This window comes from Crinia signifera, chromosome 6 (assembly GCF_055691185.1).
Source record: "Crinia signifera chromosome 6, ASM5569118v1, whole genome shotgun sequence".
Lineage (NCBI taxonomy): Eukaryota > Metazoa > Chordata > Amphibia > Anura > Myobatrachidae > Crinia > Crinia signifera.
This window is the reverse complement of record NC_139222.1, coordinates 102,435,854-102,453,338: the sequence shown is the minus strand read 5'-3', so window position 1 is coordinate 102,453,338 and position 17,485 is coordinate 102,435,854. Positions and strand designations below refer to the sequence as shown.

The 17,485-nt window shown below is 45.1% G+C and overlaps 2 protein-coding genes across 3 annotated transcripts in view; one reads left to right on the top strand and one right to left on the bottom strand.

Moving 5' to 3' along the window:
• HCK (HCK proto-oncogene, Src family tyrosine kinase) overlaps positions 1-17,485 on the top strand; it is a 137,806-nt gene that overhangs the window by 82,051 nt on the left and 38,270 nt on the right. The window lies entirely within an intron of this gene.
• On the bottom strand, positions 3,666-14,138 carry TBC1D20 (TBC1 domain family member 20). Its single transcript, XM_083146593.1, has 8 exons — positions 13,969-14,138; positions 12,541-12,726; positions 12,377-12,457; positions 11,697-11,883; positions 10,189-10,290; positions 9,961-10,102; positions 5,062-5,249; positions 3,666-4,265 (listed from the first exon to the last, which is right to left on the bottom strand). Exons 1-8 carry the CDS (start codon positions 14,003-14,005, stop codon positions 4,010-4,012), a joined length of 1,179 nt encoding a protein of 392 aa, XP_083002719.1. The 5' UTR covers positions 14,006-14,138; the 3' UTR covers positions 3,666-4,009.

Genomic DNA, 17,485 nt, shown 5'->3' with positions numbered 1-17,485 from the left:
TGCATACCCACTGCTCACTAGCAGAGACATCTATACCACCTAATGGGGTGTATTCAATGCTTTCTGTGAGCTACTACAGCGAGCAGGGTCAGTATTCAACTGACCCCCCTGCACATGTCGTTTCCTCCCTCGCTAGGTTTTTGGAGGGAGGGGGAAACGGCCTGTGCTGCCATAAAACAGTGAGGCTCGTGGCTAAATACAGCGGGCTCCCTTGCATTAGCCAAGAGAATCGCTGTTTGGCGGAATCCTCACTGTCCTCTGACAGCAAGGATTCCCCCTGCATGTTGCATAGGGTGAGCGGCCGGCACAGGGGTTAAACAGCGAGGATCGCTTGTTTTCTGCAATCGCCGCCGTTTAACCCCCTCACCGGCCACATTGAATACACCACAATGTGTGCTTTTGTGCAGTGGTGTATCTGTAATTATTATTATATATAATTATAATTTTATTTATAAGGCGCCACAAGTGTTTTGCAGCGCTGTACAAAGGAACAGTACAGGGAGACAAAACTTGGCATAACATTGAATAAATAACAAAAAAAGAGTACAGGTAAAGAGCGCCACAGTTCAATACACATTACAGCTTAAATTTAAGTAGTGAGGACTCAAATAACATAGTACTAGAGCAGACATTCTCAACCACGGTCCTCAAGGCACACCAACAGTGCTATCCAGTGATAGTGATATCCAGGCTTCAGCACAGATGGTTTAATCAGAATCCCTCAGATACTAAATAAGTCACCTGTGCTGAAGCCTGGATATCTTCAAAACCTGTACTGATGGTGTGCCTTGAGGACCGTGGTTGAGAATGCCTGTACTAGAGGCTTGTGGCCAATGATGGAGATGAGTATGCAGACAAAGATGGTCACTAAGTGTTTGAGTATAGGAGAACTGTGAGTGAAATGAGAAGAGAAGTGGGCTTTGACAACAGGAGGGAAGAGGGCCCTGCTCAGAGGAGTTTACAATCTAGTAGGAAGGGGAGACAGACAGATTACAAGAGGTGCAAGTGGGTGGTGGCTAGATAGCAGGATGTAAACAGGCAGGGGGTCAGAGAACCAGCCTCAGGACTAGTTTATGTAGCGGAAGGGTACGCTTTGATGAGTAGGTGAGTTTTCAGTGCCCGTTTGAAGTTTTTCAGGGTTTCTCTGAGATATGTCATGCTAAGGGGCCCATTTATCATTAAATATTTGCGGTTAAATCCCTGAAAACTCCTAGTCTTTTTATACATATATTTCTTATACAGGTGCAGCAGGCCCACTGTCAGTGTTTAGAAACCCAAAAGGAATAGAAGGCAGGTCCAGTTTAGACCAAAACAACCTTTAGTTAGCATTAGATGTGAACTCATTGGGAATCTACAGGAGATTCTATTGGTTTCTAAATCACTGTAACCCAATCCCTTCGTAAATCTTACCCTTAAAGCCAGTGCATGGGATAATGAGAGCCCCGTGCTGAGCGATGTGCATAAGCACAGATCGCGCAGTACACATGCTATGCACCAACGATGTGTGCGGACCAGTGTTCCCTGGTGAAAACACTGTCTATCTGACTAGAACTTGACTGCATACAGTCAAAATCTAATCAAGGGCTTGTGATGCGCAAGGTTATACACATGAGGCGATGTGAGCTTAGTTTCTAAGCAATCTAGTCCAATCATTGAAATGTTCTTGTTTTTCATAACCTGGGAGGTGATTTTCCATCAAATGTATTGTTTCATGTAGACCTGGGACTGAGTTAGTGAGCTCCACAACTTTCATAAAAGTAGCCCTTTGTACAGTCTTGGGAAACCTGTTGGCAAAGTTCTCATTTAAATGTATACTTACCCAAATTTTGCAAAATGAATGCTGTTGTATCCACACATGGTAGAAAGGTCCTTCAGAAATTGTATTTAAATAGCATTACTGTAACTTTAATGACTAATCCAGTGTGTATTTGAACCGCAGGTAACTACTATAAATCTGACTACTGAAATTGCCCTCGCTGGCTGTGATGAATGGCTGGGCAAGAATGGGCAGCACTCCAGGGAAACTTTCAAAGACTCTATGTGGTGACACAACAACCAACATTTCAGGGTGCAGAAACCCCTTTGTCAAGGTGCTCAAGTTAATAAATGTGCAAAAATAATAACGTCTTACCTAAATAGGTAGCCACGCCAGCCAGGAGATGCCGAACTGTGGAAACCGGAAGTGGATGGAACGGAAGCTGTATTCCATTAATGTGTTTCACTTTTTTTATTGTTAACGTTTCCCTGTGGCCTCTCCCCGTTATAGCTGCCCACGCCAGACCCGGAAGCCGATACAGTCTCCAGCTTAGGAGGTTACCAAGGGAACCACAAGCGGGCATACAGCCTTGCCCCCGTTACAGCTTACGTTCCATCCACTTCCGGTTTCCGCAGTTCGGCATCGCGGCTGCCGTGGACGGAGGGGAGATGAGAGAGGGGAGTGTCACTCTCACCTATTTAGGTAAGACGTTTTGTTTTTGCACATTGATTCACTTGAGCACCTTGACAAAGGGGTTTCTGCACCCTGAAACGTTGGTTGTGGTCTCACCACATAAAGTGTATGTATATATATATATATATATATATATATATATATATTCATTACACAGAAAAAGATAATGCTAGGTGACAAATCCATATTAAAAGGTTATTTATGCTCGTTATTATTAAGTTTTATTTACATAGTACCAACATATTACGCAGCCCTTGACAGAGTGGTTTACTCATTCACATCTGCCCTCACCCCATTGGAGCTCACAGTCTAAATTCTGTAGCACACACAGACTAGGAACCATTAACCTTCCAAGATGTTTTTGGACTATGGGAGGAAGAACAGAGCAATGATGCACATATAGGGGGACAATGAGGGGTCACGATGCATAGCACTGAGGACTACTGGTTCCTTAACATCACAGATTTTCATTTGCACATTTACTGTATATTGTGTGAAGACATTTTGTACTATTGGTGGTCATGAAACACTAGCAACGTCTGTCCCCGGTTACTCATGGACCCAGCGCTGTGATGCCCTGATAGAGATCCTTTTGCATGGAATTTGCAACAAAAATTTATAACATATCCCTGAGGATGGGTCTAAATTTAATAGGAATTTATGTGCAAGTCTTCTTTGCAGACTCCTAGGGGTAAATTTACTAAAGCTTCTAACAATAAAAAAGATATGATGTTGCCGATAGCAACCACATTAAGTCTATCATTTCTTTATTGCATCCTAGAGAGATTCTGATTGGTTGCGATTGGCAATATCACCCTAATCTTTGGTGGCAAACCGTACATTTTCTTTCTCTTGCATGAAGAGTTGTGCATACGTGTGTAAAGATAGTGCATAGCTAAGGCAAGGCCCATCACCCATTCATTTCCCAAAACCACAGCCCCTGTGCTCTGCAGTGTTTCAGGGATGTGGACAGGATTTCTTATTGGACAACAATCTCCAATTATTATACCCAGATCAAACATGTATAAGATACATATAAGTACATATCGTACTGTATTTTTGTTATTTATTCAATGTTATGCCAAGTTTTGTCTCCCTGTATTGTTCCTTTGTACGGCGCTGCGAAACACTTGTGGCGCCTTATAAATAAAATTATAATAATAATAATAATAATAATATAAGGTGGTTCAGGCCTGTGCAATAATCACAGCTCATGAAGTGGTGTTAAATATTTATCATAAAGTGAATCAATATTTACAGATATACATATAGGTTAATGTGCCAAGTATAATCTACACAGAGGACTGATGTACATCACTGGAAATATGAGACAGTGTCCTCGTTTACAGGCTTCTTCATAGGTGACCAATTTAACAAGCGTCTTGTGTCCAGGTTCAAGTACAATAGTGGCTAGTGACCAAGAAAAGTCATGTATGCTGTGAGAGTAAGCAGTATGAAAATGGGAGTTTGGAGAGGTCAAAGGCACAGACACGGTGTGTGTTCTCTACTCCATTGAGATGACTGATGGATCCTGTGTTCACACTTGCCCCGCAGAAGCGATTATGGAAATATTTGCAGCTCAAATTTGGGTGCCCAATCCAATGCACTTTTCACCACAGCCAATGCTGCAGCACCCAATGCCACAGTCAATCCCATGACTGCCAATTTCACCAGTCTATTAGTACGTGGCTTGGTAAGGACGGACTTACTCCCATGCTCTGGTCGGATAGTGTCTCTAAAACGCCGACGGAGGACTGTGTCCGGGTGTTGCTGTGTGGATGCCAATTCAAAGTCCTTAAATGTTGACGCTGCAGTCCTAGTAGGGGATAGAAATGAGAGAACTCAATGGTTGCCATCTATTTAGGACATCACAAAAATGTTATTATTTTATATTAGATGTACAATTACAAAAAAAATGTCCAAGGGTTCGTCCACCACAGAGAAAGCAGTTAGTATTATTTGTTGAAAACAGTTTTAAGAATTAAATAAAATGACAGGTGTGTCAGTGTGGCTCCTAAATGGCTCATGTCTACTGAGGAGTAAACTCCAATACAATAAACAATGATAGGATTAGAAGAGAGGACGCCCCCAGAACGGTTACATACAATGGGCAGAATAAACTGGGCAAAATATATACACCCACTCCTACATTACATTATAGTATAACTGCCATTGTTTGCTCCAAATTCATTAAGTATTTTTTCCCTCAAATTATATAGGGGGGGGGGGGGGGGGTGTAACTTAAGAAATGTTCAAAGCCCATGTGTGGCATATTTTGTCAACATACAGTAGACCAGGTTGGAGTGCATCATGTCGACCCTGATGAAATGTCAACATGATTAGAATGACGACAAAACATCCCTGGTAGTCTAGCTATGCCTCACCTAGGACAGTTGTTCCAGTGAGGACTTCTGGGTCCTGCAATCAGCCGATGAGGCCTTATGCTGGATCTAGAGACACCAGCAGCTGTGAATATAGCACACCCATCCCTTCCCTCTGCTGCTGGTACATGCAAAACGTAGTAATTTCACATGTCTGATTTCGTAAATTTGCCATCCTGGATACTCCAGTTCTTGCTACTCATTCCAAAAACAGCAGCAGTCTGTGCTCACCTCTCCGCCTGGTACTGCTGAGTGGCTTCCCTGGAAAGCTCAGAAGGTGGAAACTGAACAAACAGGTCACCGGCTTTGCTGATGAGGATCTCATAGGGCAGATCTTGTGGAATTTTTGACAGCAGGTGATGTACAGATGCCATATCACACTCACACTCTAGTACCTCTTCCTCTCTGTGCAGCACTATCTACAAAAAATTACAAACCAACGAAAGCATAAATACTTCAACTGAAAAGCCAAGACAAAAAAAGGTTCTCTTCATATGCAAATCTGTCTTCCTTAACAATTACATGGGATCAGCTCACTGATGCCTTGCTGCTATTGGTAAACAGACTAGTTAGATGCATTTTCAAACTGCAGACGAGACCCCAAACTATCCCAATTGCTAGATCTTATGAAGGTAACCTATGTTCAGGCTAGAGGTCTGAGTATTTTTTATTGTCTGCCCTCACATGCACATTGCAGTCATTGGGGCAGATGTATTAAGCTTTAACAAGACATAAATCCAAGGGTGATAAGGAGAGATAAACATCCAGCCAATCACCTGCTAACTGCCATGTGTTTGAAAAAAGTCAGCAAAGAGCTGATTTTTTTGAAACACAGGCTGTAACATGGCAGTTAGCAGGTGATTGGCTGGATGTTTAGCTCTCCTCATCACCCTTGCATTTATCTCTTGTTAAGGCTCAATACATCTGCCCCATTGTCACATGCTATTAGCTACTGAGTCACTGTAGGCTCTGCAAGATAAGATTCCAGAGTGCTTTCCTTATATCAAAAGCATACAGGTCAGTAGTAGTGGGCCCAAAGCAGGAAGATAATGCAGCAGCTGGAGCACCGCCACACTTTACCAGTGAGAGTAAAGGCCCCCATACATTAGGCCGACTTGTCCTTAAGACAAGTCGGACCCAATTCTCCTGTGAGCCGCCCGGGAGCTCCCCGGGAGGCTCACACACAATTTGGCACTTGATGAGCCAAATTTGACATGTGATAAATCGCTTGCGATTTATCACGTCGGGGCGCAGGGGGCGAGGGGCAGGGGGTGGCGGTGCTCTCATCAGGGGGAGCAGTGGGGCGGGCAGCGGGTCCCTGAGCGCCGGGGAGTGCTGACCTGGCCGGGCGGTGATGTTCATATATATCAGCAGCGCTGCGGGAGTCGGGAGGGGACATGGTGCCGGGTGCGGCGAGTGCTGCTGGCTGACCTGGCCGGGCATGTGATAACAAATAGCAACAGCGAGGACGGGACGCGCAGTGGCGGCTATTAGATTTTTAAAATACCTGTCAAATGACCGGCCGTTCTTTGATTGGCTGAGAGCTCTCTCCCAATCAGAGAACGGCCGGACATTTGACAGGTATTTTAAAAATCGAATAGCCGCCACTGCGCGTCCCGTCCCCGCCACTGCTATTTGTTATCACATCATAGTTTGCCAATGGAGTGTCTCTTCAAAGGCACCTCCTGTTCTGAGCTGGCACAGACTGAAAGCTGAACACTCTTACCAAGTGTTGCAGGAGAACGCTTACACATGCACCAATGCCTCTTGCTGTGCTCTCCGGCTGACAGCCTGGTCTATACATTACAGTACACCTCAAGTGTGTCCGATTCATATGATAACTGATTTTGGGATTGAGAGCCAACAGAACTTGCAGCCAGATGACTCAAGGTACACTTCTCCCCAATTTAAAGACAAAAATAAATCAAAACCATTATTTATAGTGCCTATCTATCGGATCAGTTTAACAGTCAGGGGAGATAGTGGACGCTTTTCTGGTTGTCACTACTATGCCTTTCGTTGTTGAAGAAAGAATTCATGTTGTTGCTGGTGTATACTAGTGTATCCTGTAGCAACACTATTCCGGTCACAGCTTACCCAACATGCTCACTCTCTAACCATTCCTCTGTGACACCTATATTTGTGGACTGCTCTTAATTTGTGTAGTAATCAATGAATGATAGCAACGCCCCCCCCCCCCCACACTTTACAAACACACAGACACTACCACACCCAGTTGCAGTTTTTCAAAATTGCAATCGAGTCAAAAACAGGCCCATAGGGGGGCGTGGCTTGACCGAGCACGAGGAAGGCAGCAGGGAGTGAGAGCTCCGTTACCATCCTGTATTAAAATCCTTTTTCCACAAGGCATACTGCCCAACCCTCCCACGCGACCAGCCTGCAGGCAGAGAGAACACCATCTGAGCGGCCTGGTGCCCTCAGACATCATCTGGCACCCTCCGTGTCCATATACAGCCGGACACCTCCTAGGCGCTGTCCCCTACTGCCGGCTGCCATCTTTAAGCCCAGCCACTGGAGCCGTCGTCACGCTGTTGGTCCTCCACTTTGAGGACATCCACGGCCGCACACAGCACTGAGCGGATGGCCCTGGTGAATACATTCCTCACCGCCGCCCGCCGAACACATAGCCACAGTCGGGAGCTGGCGGGCGCCATCTTAAGTGCCGGTTCCCGTGTCTCATCCAGTGCTGCAGTGTCGGGCCCTCCTGTTCCCCGAAACTGATTACTTACCTCCGCTCACTCCCAGAATTGGGCTGGTGCCCCTGCGGTGGTTGAGGGACTGTGTGGAAGGTTGGTGGCGCTTGATTCTCTTGCAGGGCCTTCCTGAATTGTTGCCCGGGGCTAAATTATCGCTGTCACCGCCTAGTCTGACATCTGACTCCCCGCGGTAAACGGCACCATAGTGGGGCATAGGCTGCTACACTCTATTGCATTTCATACAAACCTGGTGGTGTGCTAGCCACCACTGTTTTTTTTTTGTTGTTTTTTACGATTTTGCTGCTCTGTGCATTTATAAGAGTTGCAGCCTCTGGTCTACATTTCAACATGGCGGCTTCCCTGCAACAAATACTGCAGGCTATCTATGCCTCAACCGACAGGCTCCTGGCTAGGCTCGATGTCGTACAGGGGTGCGGTCTACCTACCCCCTGTATTCTTCCTGGGAAGTATACACCTCAAATTTTTGGACCTGCAGATGGCTCTGACAAGCTGCTCTGTTGTCCCATGGATGAGCTACCCTGGTCGTCCTCCTCCTGCTATGGGAACGAATCCTGTCCTCCCCTAGTGGATCTCCAGGCCTCCTGTAAGCACGATGGATATGATGGCCGTGGATCTATTAACTATGCAGATCCTGAACTCCCTTGCTCCATGGAAGTTTATTCCCTCATGTCTTTCTCTAAACCATGTTTGGATGTTGATGGGACCTGCACAGGTTACTCTGCACTGCTTACTTCAGCTGTTATGGAACTCTGGACTTTCTTACTCAAATATCCTGGTCTTTTTACTGTGCGTTTGCGATCTTTTGAGACTACATCCTCTATGCAATCTACAGATCGTGCTGAGCTTATTGTGTCTACAAGTGGCAACCCTGCAATTGCTGTTAATCCTGTCCGCGATGGTGACCAGCTTTCTTTCATGCCTATGTCCGACTTCCTGGCTTACTGCTGTTCCACGTTTAACCACTGTGAGATGCCCACAATGCTTCTAATGCTGCTACCCTTTCTACTGCTGGGTACTTCGAAACCTCCACTGTACCAATATGCTGGACTGTATGAGGATGGGACTAGTAACTTATTCATGCCATTTCAAAATGATTGCAGGTGGCCTGACTGAGAGTGTCCTTTATTTATACATTGATGAGGCTCCTTTCCACTGAGTCTGCTCTGCAATACACTTTGCCTCTGTTTTTATGAACATTTACTTATACTTGTCTGTTGATATTGTTATATCCTGATATCCTTCAAGACTTCAAATGCAAGATACATTTATACATAAAAGTTTTTCTATACATGCTTCTGGTGGGAGAGCCAGTGTCCGTCTAGTTTAAAATGTCCTTCAAGTTTTACTTGCTGTGCGGGTATATATATCCTGTTATTTTTTACGATATATAACTATCGCCATTTATCCCTAATATGATATGGGATGGATTTACTCTTATATTGTAACTGTGATACCGCATCCAAGTTGTATTATTCAACAATTGTTGAGTCATTGCCCCAACTAGTTCATTTGTCCTTATCCGTGTGTGTGTGTGTGTGTGTGTGTGATGTTTACAATAATATATAGATGTTAGTGTAGTATGGGAGGGGGGGGGGGGTATGATGGAGGGGAGGTAAGTTAGGCTTTTTCTGGTAGTTTAGCTAATATGTAGCTATAGACCACTAACTTACTCCTACAGTCCATAGTAGGTAGAAAGGGTAGTATAGTTGCAGGGCTCCAGGTACACCTAAGTTGGGGATGGGTAGTACAGGGTGGGGGGTTATGTGGGAGGTTTGCTTTGGTTTTTTTGGGGGGGGGGGGGGTTGTGGGTATTTTTTCTCTTCTCTTTGTAAGTGTTAGTGGGTTTAGATAGCGAGCTATTTTATTATCCTCAGTGGTGTTTTCATCTGATGTCTGCTCTCATACTGAAATGTTATGGTGCTCAGCAGTTGCTTGTAAGGCATGCTGTTTTGGTATATCTCCTTCCGTACCACTGGATGCGGAGACCCGGATGGCGCCTCTGGGTACTTCTATGTCTATCTATGCTATTGTGAGTCAACGTGCACCTTGTATATCCTTTTATATATCTGAGAGATTATGATATGTCGTCCTATTTGTTATGTGCACCTTCTTTGAAACATCACGATCTACAATGTATTGTAATGTTTTGTTTGTTTCTAATTGTAAAATCAATAAAAATACTATATTTAAAAAAAAAACAGGACCATAGATCACAACACTTGCCACCTAGTCAAGGCAGACGTGCCTTCTAATCAAGAATGTATAACTATTCATTCATTAGTTTGTCTTTAACATAATTCAATGGTCATTTTATGAAATAACCAGAAATAATGATCAAGTCAGTGCAGCATACACAATAGGGTTATTACAGTGTCAGATGGCACTTCCTTACCACAGCTGCAAAGTAGATGGGCATCAGCGGGTGACATGCCAGGAAGAAGTCATACAACCTCACCACATGTCTGAAATCTGACAGGACGTGACCAAACCAGGTGATGAGCCAGCTGAGAGCAAATATAGTGCCGACCTCTGCCCTGAAACACACGACATGGTGAATCGCAACTGTTCTAGGTTATTAGGAAGTCAGGAATATCACTGCTCACAAGCTGCCCATACTCACTGCTGCATGAAGTCGTGCAATGATGGGTTCACCAGCTCTATAATGGGCATCAGGTAGTTGAGGATGTGTTTAGTGTTATCCATGCTCGGATCCATAAAATCCCTGTCGGAAAACAGAGGTTTGTTTGGTAAAGACAAGTATATATTTCACTTTATAGTCAGGAAGAGCAATATTGGTGGTAGGTATCATTTGTGTATGTACATTTTATTGTATTGGAGGGTATAGTATTGTCATGGTGAAGGGATGTTCATAATAAAACGCGATAACAGAATTCCTATTAGAGAATTCAAAGAAAATGAGGGAAATGGTCTCAATAAGATGGAGAATGAGAGGGAATAGGACAGTAACTAATATATGGAATTTACTGACATTTGATGGACATTTCAAGCCCCCATTTGGATTTTATAGAATAATCTTCATAGAAGGTCAAATTCACAATAGCCGTTACATTAAAATATTTACTAATGTCACCATTTACATGTTTACAAAGGACTAGAGTGATTTTTCGAACCACTGTTGTCATTTTGAAACTGGAATAAAGTTATTTTTAGATTAAATGGCAACATTTGTTAATGCAATATTAAACAGGAGTCTAAGTACTGTATATTATCTATATAATTGTTATACGGTCACTACCAGCATATTCATAAAAATGCTTGTCTGCAGCATTTCAGAGTTTTACTATAAAATATCATCTTTAAAACAATGTTTAAAGATACATTTAATACTGTTTTTGTGTGAATTTGGCCAGTAGTGTTTGTGCTGAGGAGAGCTGTGCTGGAAAGGCTTAAAGTGGACCAGTCAGCTGCACTTCATATCCTTCATATATTATACTTTGTGCAACAATATTTCATTATTTAAAAAGAAAAATCGTATGGTCCTGTACATATAATACAACAATGTTACAGGAATTGTGGGCAAGCAACTAGAAGGATATAGGTAAACTCCTCAAAGCGTGCATAGAAATGAGAGGCTATCGGATGAGACATTGAGAAAGTAAATGGATTGTGGCTGGTCCAAAAATACTCTTTAAAGGATATGGGCGTGTAATACAGAAGTGTTTGGATAATGGTTGATTTATATCAGGCTTGTTGCAACCTATAGCTCTTTAGCTGCTGTGAAATGACAATTCCCAGTGTTTAAAACTTGTAGATCCAAAGCAGCTAAAGAGCTACAGGCTTCAGCTGTATATGGAGAGTCAATGTAAGAAGAGTAAGGGTGGAATGTAATGCAACCGGAGTTCGGGGGGAGTGCGGGATGCCGGCCGAACGCAAACTTTTTTTAAAGGGGCAATCACTTACAAGGCACAGAGGCATAGTTTTGCATTTTAAGTGATAGCCCCTTTAAAAAAAAAAAAGTCCACATTCAACTGGCATCCCACACTGCCGCCAAACATGGCACTTTTACATTCCGCCCTAAACGTAACTGAAACGTGTCTTGTAGCAGTGTAATGTATGGTGCATGAAGGTGTCAATCACCGAGGTGCGGGAGGGCTCACACAGACCCACCTTAGGTGATGTGTGGACAGTTTATCCACCAGAAGAGTGGCTAGCGGCCCTCCCACCACCAGCAGGAAAGTGACTACAATATCATGATATCCCTGGTAATAGTGCAACTGCGAGTTTCGTGCCAACACCTGCAGGATGATGTCAATCAGCTGCTCCTGCAAATCTTCCCGCTCCTTTAAAGGCATCCCTGAGAGGCAAAACCGGACAGCACACCCCACGTGTTTGAGAGAAGACAGATACATATGAGCCTCACTCCAATTCATGAAAGCCATATCACCCCACCTAACCATCAGCATGCACAGCAGGGATGGGACAGTACTGCAATATCACAATGAAAGTAATTCCCCAGTTTCCCCAACACTTTCCCTTTTCCTGGTCTCAGCTATTGGTATTGTAGGGGTCCCCTACTTGGAATCAACACAATTTCCTAGATGTGTTTCAGGTTCATGAAACAGGAAAAATGTCATACTCAGCCTGACTGAACCAGTTCCCTGCTTTGTACATAGTATCATGAGAATGGTAAGCGTCCCAAGTAAGGGGCTTTTGCAATACATGGAGGATGGGGCCCAGGTAAATTTTTAAAGGGACTGGAAGATACAAAGATGATGCATATAGGTAAGCCCATCCCTGTTGTACAGCAGAGCAATCATATATTCCCATTAATCCCTTCCTTATCTTACCTGGAGGGAACCTTCTAAGTGAACGTCTGACATCCAACAGAACCTGCTCATAATCTTTATTGTTCACCCGCAGCTCTGGCCCTGCATAGAGCATGTTATCAGTACAGTGCTAAATTAGCTGGCTATAACTCGGTCAGACAACCCATACAGTTTTATCGTAGTACCTGGTGGAGGAGGCAGATCTTCAGTGCGGACATTCAAGAGTTTGGGCCAGACTTGACATCGGATCTCATCAGTAAGCAGCCCACCCTCACTGATCGCCATACGTCGCAGAGTGGCTACATCTGGGGGATCCTTGCCGAGAGCTTTCTGGATGTCACAAAGCTTTCTGCGCCTGCGGAATTCACTGCCTGTATGACAATATATAGTAATGAAATTATTACCATTTATTTATATAGTGTACCATACTCTACAGCGCTTAGCAATTGATAAACAATATTATTAGAAAATAAAACTAGGTATTAAGCAACAAGGGCCTAACTTGCAAGATAGGAAAATGTACACACAAGAGGTCAATTGCTACATATTGGACCTTATTCTGGTTAATTTGCAACATTTGCTAGTACACCAGAAGGCAATGTATGAACAGCGAGTGACAGGTGACGTTGCCCCTTTACCACAGCGGGGACAGCGCTGTCACTTGCTGCACAGATGATATCACGCATGCCCACTAGAGCCAACCAGGAGGAGACAGCATGCTCTAGCAGGGATCACTGAAGGTAGAAGCCTTCACTCCCCAACTTCAGCAAATTAGATTTTTATACATCTTGTCACTACTACTTCCTACTAACTTTGCCTCGGTAGGAATCGCTATACCGACACGATCCGTGCAAGTACAATACATCTCCCTGTCTACACTTTGTTGTGATGATGCCTGAGATACAGCCTTGATATATTCATAGTAAATCAAAATGCCACAACGGCAAGGTGATAGGACACTATATAAAAAAAAACAAAAACAAAAAAAAACACACAACAACGTTTGAAGGAACATTTGAGGAAAAGATGAGACAACAGCGCTTGTGCCCTAACAGCATAAATGGAAAATAATAGGTACAAAGGTGCGGCACCGATTTGAAATCAGTATGAAAGACAGTACTTCATAATTAAGACACTGCGCTGTTTAAACTGCCGCACGTACATATATAATAGATGAAGCAGCTATATTGTCTGTCTACCCGACAAGATTCCATCTACCCACAGTGTCACCCACTGTTATTCCACTATCCTTTTATCTTTGGTACCCCACCCCCCCATTATATATAATATCCTATTATGTCATGCAATACCAGATTTCTCGTCCTATAGTCTGGGTAGAATCCCACTCCCTATCATGTCACCCTCCGGAGCCCTACACCCCACCATATGTCACCCTACACCACACCATATGCCACCCTTCAGTTACCTATACACCCCCCCCCCCCCCACTACATCCCACTCCATACACCACGTCCCACCACATGACACCCAGGTAGGTATGTACACGATACAAGAGACCCTGCTCCGCTTCCCCAGCACCGCATCCTCGGTCACACGTACGGATTGCTACCGCACATCTATCTCCGACTACCCGAAGTGCAGTTTGCTTTTACCATGTCTGCCCGGCTCCGTCCGCACGGACATTCTCATTTAAAGGATACCGGCCCCGTTACCGGCAATAGTCCACGGGCATACTTCCGTACACTCGACTCATGATGTCATCGCACAGGAGACCGGCGCAAGAGCGATCGCATGACCGGAAAAGACGTGGCCACCTCTCACCCCACCCCTTTGTGCGATGTAGCACCGCCCATTATAATACCACTGTTTGGTAAGCTGCTGCTGCTGCTGCTGCTGCTGCTGCTGCTGCTGCTGCTGCTGCTGCTGCTGCTCAGTAGTCGGTGTGAAGTCACCTGGGATCTGTTTCTCTAAAACAGGCATAGCCAAACTATATGGCCCTTCAGCTGTTATAAAACTACAAGTCCCATCATGCCTTGCCACAGTTTTGCAATTAGGGAAGGCTAAAACCATGGCAAGGTATGCTGGAATTTGTACTTTCACAACAGCAAGAGGGCCACATTCTTGCTCTAAAACTACCTTATGGCTCTCCTCTTATGGTACTATAAGTCCCAGCAAGCACTGACAGCCTCTTTGGGAGAAGTGTAGTTATTATAGTAAAGGTGGTGAGATGTATCTCATAAATTGTTTGCATGCGTTTTGCTTGCAAGGTGGGCGGGACCTTCCCAGGGACAGGATCACATATGATACATTGTATGCGTCCTTTTGCATACAGTGTATCACATGCGATCCCAGCAGGGGTAAAGGTGCCCATACACGTCCCGATGCAGGCGTGCGTTTTGAGCTTAAATAGCACGCATTGCATTGCATCGCATTACATGCGTTGTGCATGCAATGCGATGAAAAGCAAGTACAAAAAGTATGTGCAGCACATACTTTTTGTACTGTGCGATGAGATGCCGTAGGAGCGCTCATCTCAAAGCACACATCGCACCCGCTGCATCGGAACGTGTATGGGCACCTTTATGGACTCTGAAATTTTAACGGCAGCAAGTGAGATCTGCGATTGAGATGTGAGGAGCACGGGAGCACGCCAGGCATCGTAATTGCACCAATCTCATGAGAAAAGCCATATTGCACCAGTGTATGGGGGACTTTACCTGCTTCCTCTCATAGGATGAGTAAGCTAGGAACTGCTCTGTGACAGTGTTTTACATTTGTTCTGAGTGAGGAACAGGATTTAGGAGTAATGCTGTGTACACACGGGGGAGATATATTGCTCAGCCATATATTGCTGAGCAATATATGGCTGAGCAATATATTGCTCAGTTTCTACTTTACATCAGCGACCAGAGATGGTCACTGATGAAAAAGAAACTGCCGGGGGGAGCCCGGCAGTGGTAATCAGCTGGTCACAGGAGCATGTTCCTGCGACAAGCGATCACCACAGGGGCAAAAACGGGAGCGCGCACCCGGCGATATATCGCCGGTGCACACTCCCATTGCGGGCAATATGGTCGCTCAGCGACCATATTTCCTGCGATTTTGCACAAAATCGCCCCCGTGTGTGCGCACCTTCACTTTCCTGCTGACGTGACTCATAAAACACATATCTAGGTTTCTGCAAACTGCTAAACTTTACTGAAAGTAAAGAATTTATTTTAAAAAGGGGCATGGCCTCATGGAAAGGAGGCGTGGCATCACCAAAAGGAGGCATTACACGTTATGGAACACACCGTAGTGCCCATTACACATTGCCAGATACATGCCCCACAGTGCCAGATACACATGCCCCACAGTGCCAGATACACATGCCCCACAGTGCCAAATACACATGCCCCACAGATCTCAGGAGCTGCTTAAGTTGAACTGGCGTCCCAGTCACCTATAGTCAGCCTCCACAGCAGTACCTTGGTGGATGTAGTTACCACAGGTCCCCCGTAGTTCGATCCGTTCCTCGGAGGTGTCCTTGGTGTAACATGCCTTCTTGGTGCACCGCAGGAAGGCAGCGTCCGTCCCCAAAGAGCTCAACAGAGGCTAAGGCGGCTTGCGGGTGAGACGTCGCTCTCCGATGATGGCCAGTCTGGCCCTGCCGCTGGGCTTGTTGATTGTGCAGGGTGAGTAGTGTCGTAACAGTGGCACTGCCCCTGAGCGCATGATGTCATGTGGAGGGGGTGTGGCCACTAGCTCTGAGAATTGCAGCATGGGATGAACATCGAAAGCACACCATCAAATGCACATGAAAAAAAAGTCATGTTTGCAAATCTATTATTATTTATTAACATTTTCTTATATAGCGCACACATATTCCGCAGCGCCTTACAGATAATATTTGAACATTCACATCAGTCCCTGCCCCAGTGGAGCTTACAATAGATATTCCCTACCACATGTACACGCATACATTTCACTTTTTTTTTTTACATTTTTTTTGGAATGCCAGTATATTTTTGGATTGTGGGAGGAAACCGGAGTACCCGGAGGAAAACCACGCAAGTACGGGGAGAATATACAAACTCCACACAGTTAGGGCCATTGTGGGAATCAAACACATGACCTCAGTGCTGTGAGGCAGTAATGCTAACCATTATTAACAGTTTCTTATATAGTGCATACATATTCCGCAGCGCTTTACTGAGAACATTCACATCAGTCCCTGCCCCAGTGGAGCTTACAATCTATATTCCGTACCACATGTACACACACACACAGACATTCTAGGGTTAATTTGTTGGGAGCCATTTAGCCTACCAGTACATTTTTGGATTGTGGAAGGAAACCGGAGTACCCGGAGGAAACCAACGCAAGTACAGGGAGAATATACAAACTCTTCACAGTTAGGGCCATGGTGGGAATCAAACCCATGACCTCAGTGCTGTGAGGCAGTAATGCTAACCACTACACCATCTGTGCTGCCCCATTACACTGTTCATGCTGCCCAAGAGTTTTGCCCATGTTGCACATGCACAAACCCTCTGCAGTATGGCCATCTGGGGATGGGAATGGGAGCATGACCATTGCAAATATTTACTTTCAGATGGCTGCAAACAAAAACATTGATGGCTGTGAACCATTGCTTTGTGATGTCCATCCCTAAAGGTGCCCATACATAGTCCAATTTTGGTCGATTTTGGTCGATTTCCCCTGATCCCGACGGATCAGGGTGAGAAATCGCCCCACATTGGATGTGTTTGACATCCCCATTGGGTCCGATGTGATAGGCTGGGAGGTTAATGATTTCCCTGCCTTCACAAATATAAGTCAGTTGAGACTGACTTATATTTGCAGTCGCCGAGACGAAGACAGGGCGGGCGATTGACGTCATGTGACTTCAGCCACCCGCCTCCAGCAGGCATCGGCTTGCCCACATACCCCTTGGTACACCCAGCATTTTCATGGGGACACGCACCCAACCGCCCCGTCCCTCCTTCCCCGCTTTGACCTGGCCGGCGATTGTGTAATTCACTGCGGACGTCGCCACAGAAATACGCATGCGCAAACCCCGACCATTGGGGCAGGGGTGTGTCAAAAAGAATCATCCCCTATGTCTGCAATATACAGTAGGTCAGGGTCGAAGGTTGTGCCTCTGGCGTTCCAGGGTCCTAGTGCCCA

Bases quoted from the DNA above. Each gene is read 5' to 3' on its own strand.
- TBC1D20 (XM_083146593.1), bottom strand. From the start codon at position 14,005: ATGAGAATGTCCGTGCGGACGGAGCCGGGCAGACATG. The intron at 11,884-12,376 runs GTAAGATAAGGA...TTTGCCTCTCAG, and splicing joins ACTTAGAAGGTTCCCTCCAG to GGATGCCTTTAAAGGAGCGG. The intron at 10,103-10,188 runs GTGAGTATGGGC...CGTGTGTTTCAG, and splicing joins TTGCACGACTTCATGCAGCA to GGCAGAGGTCGGCACTATAT.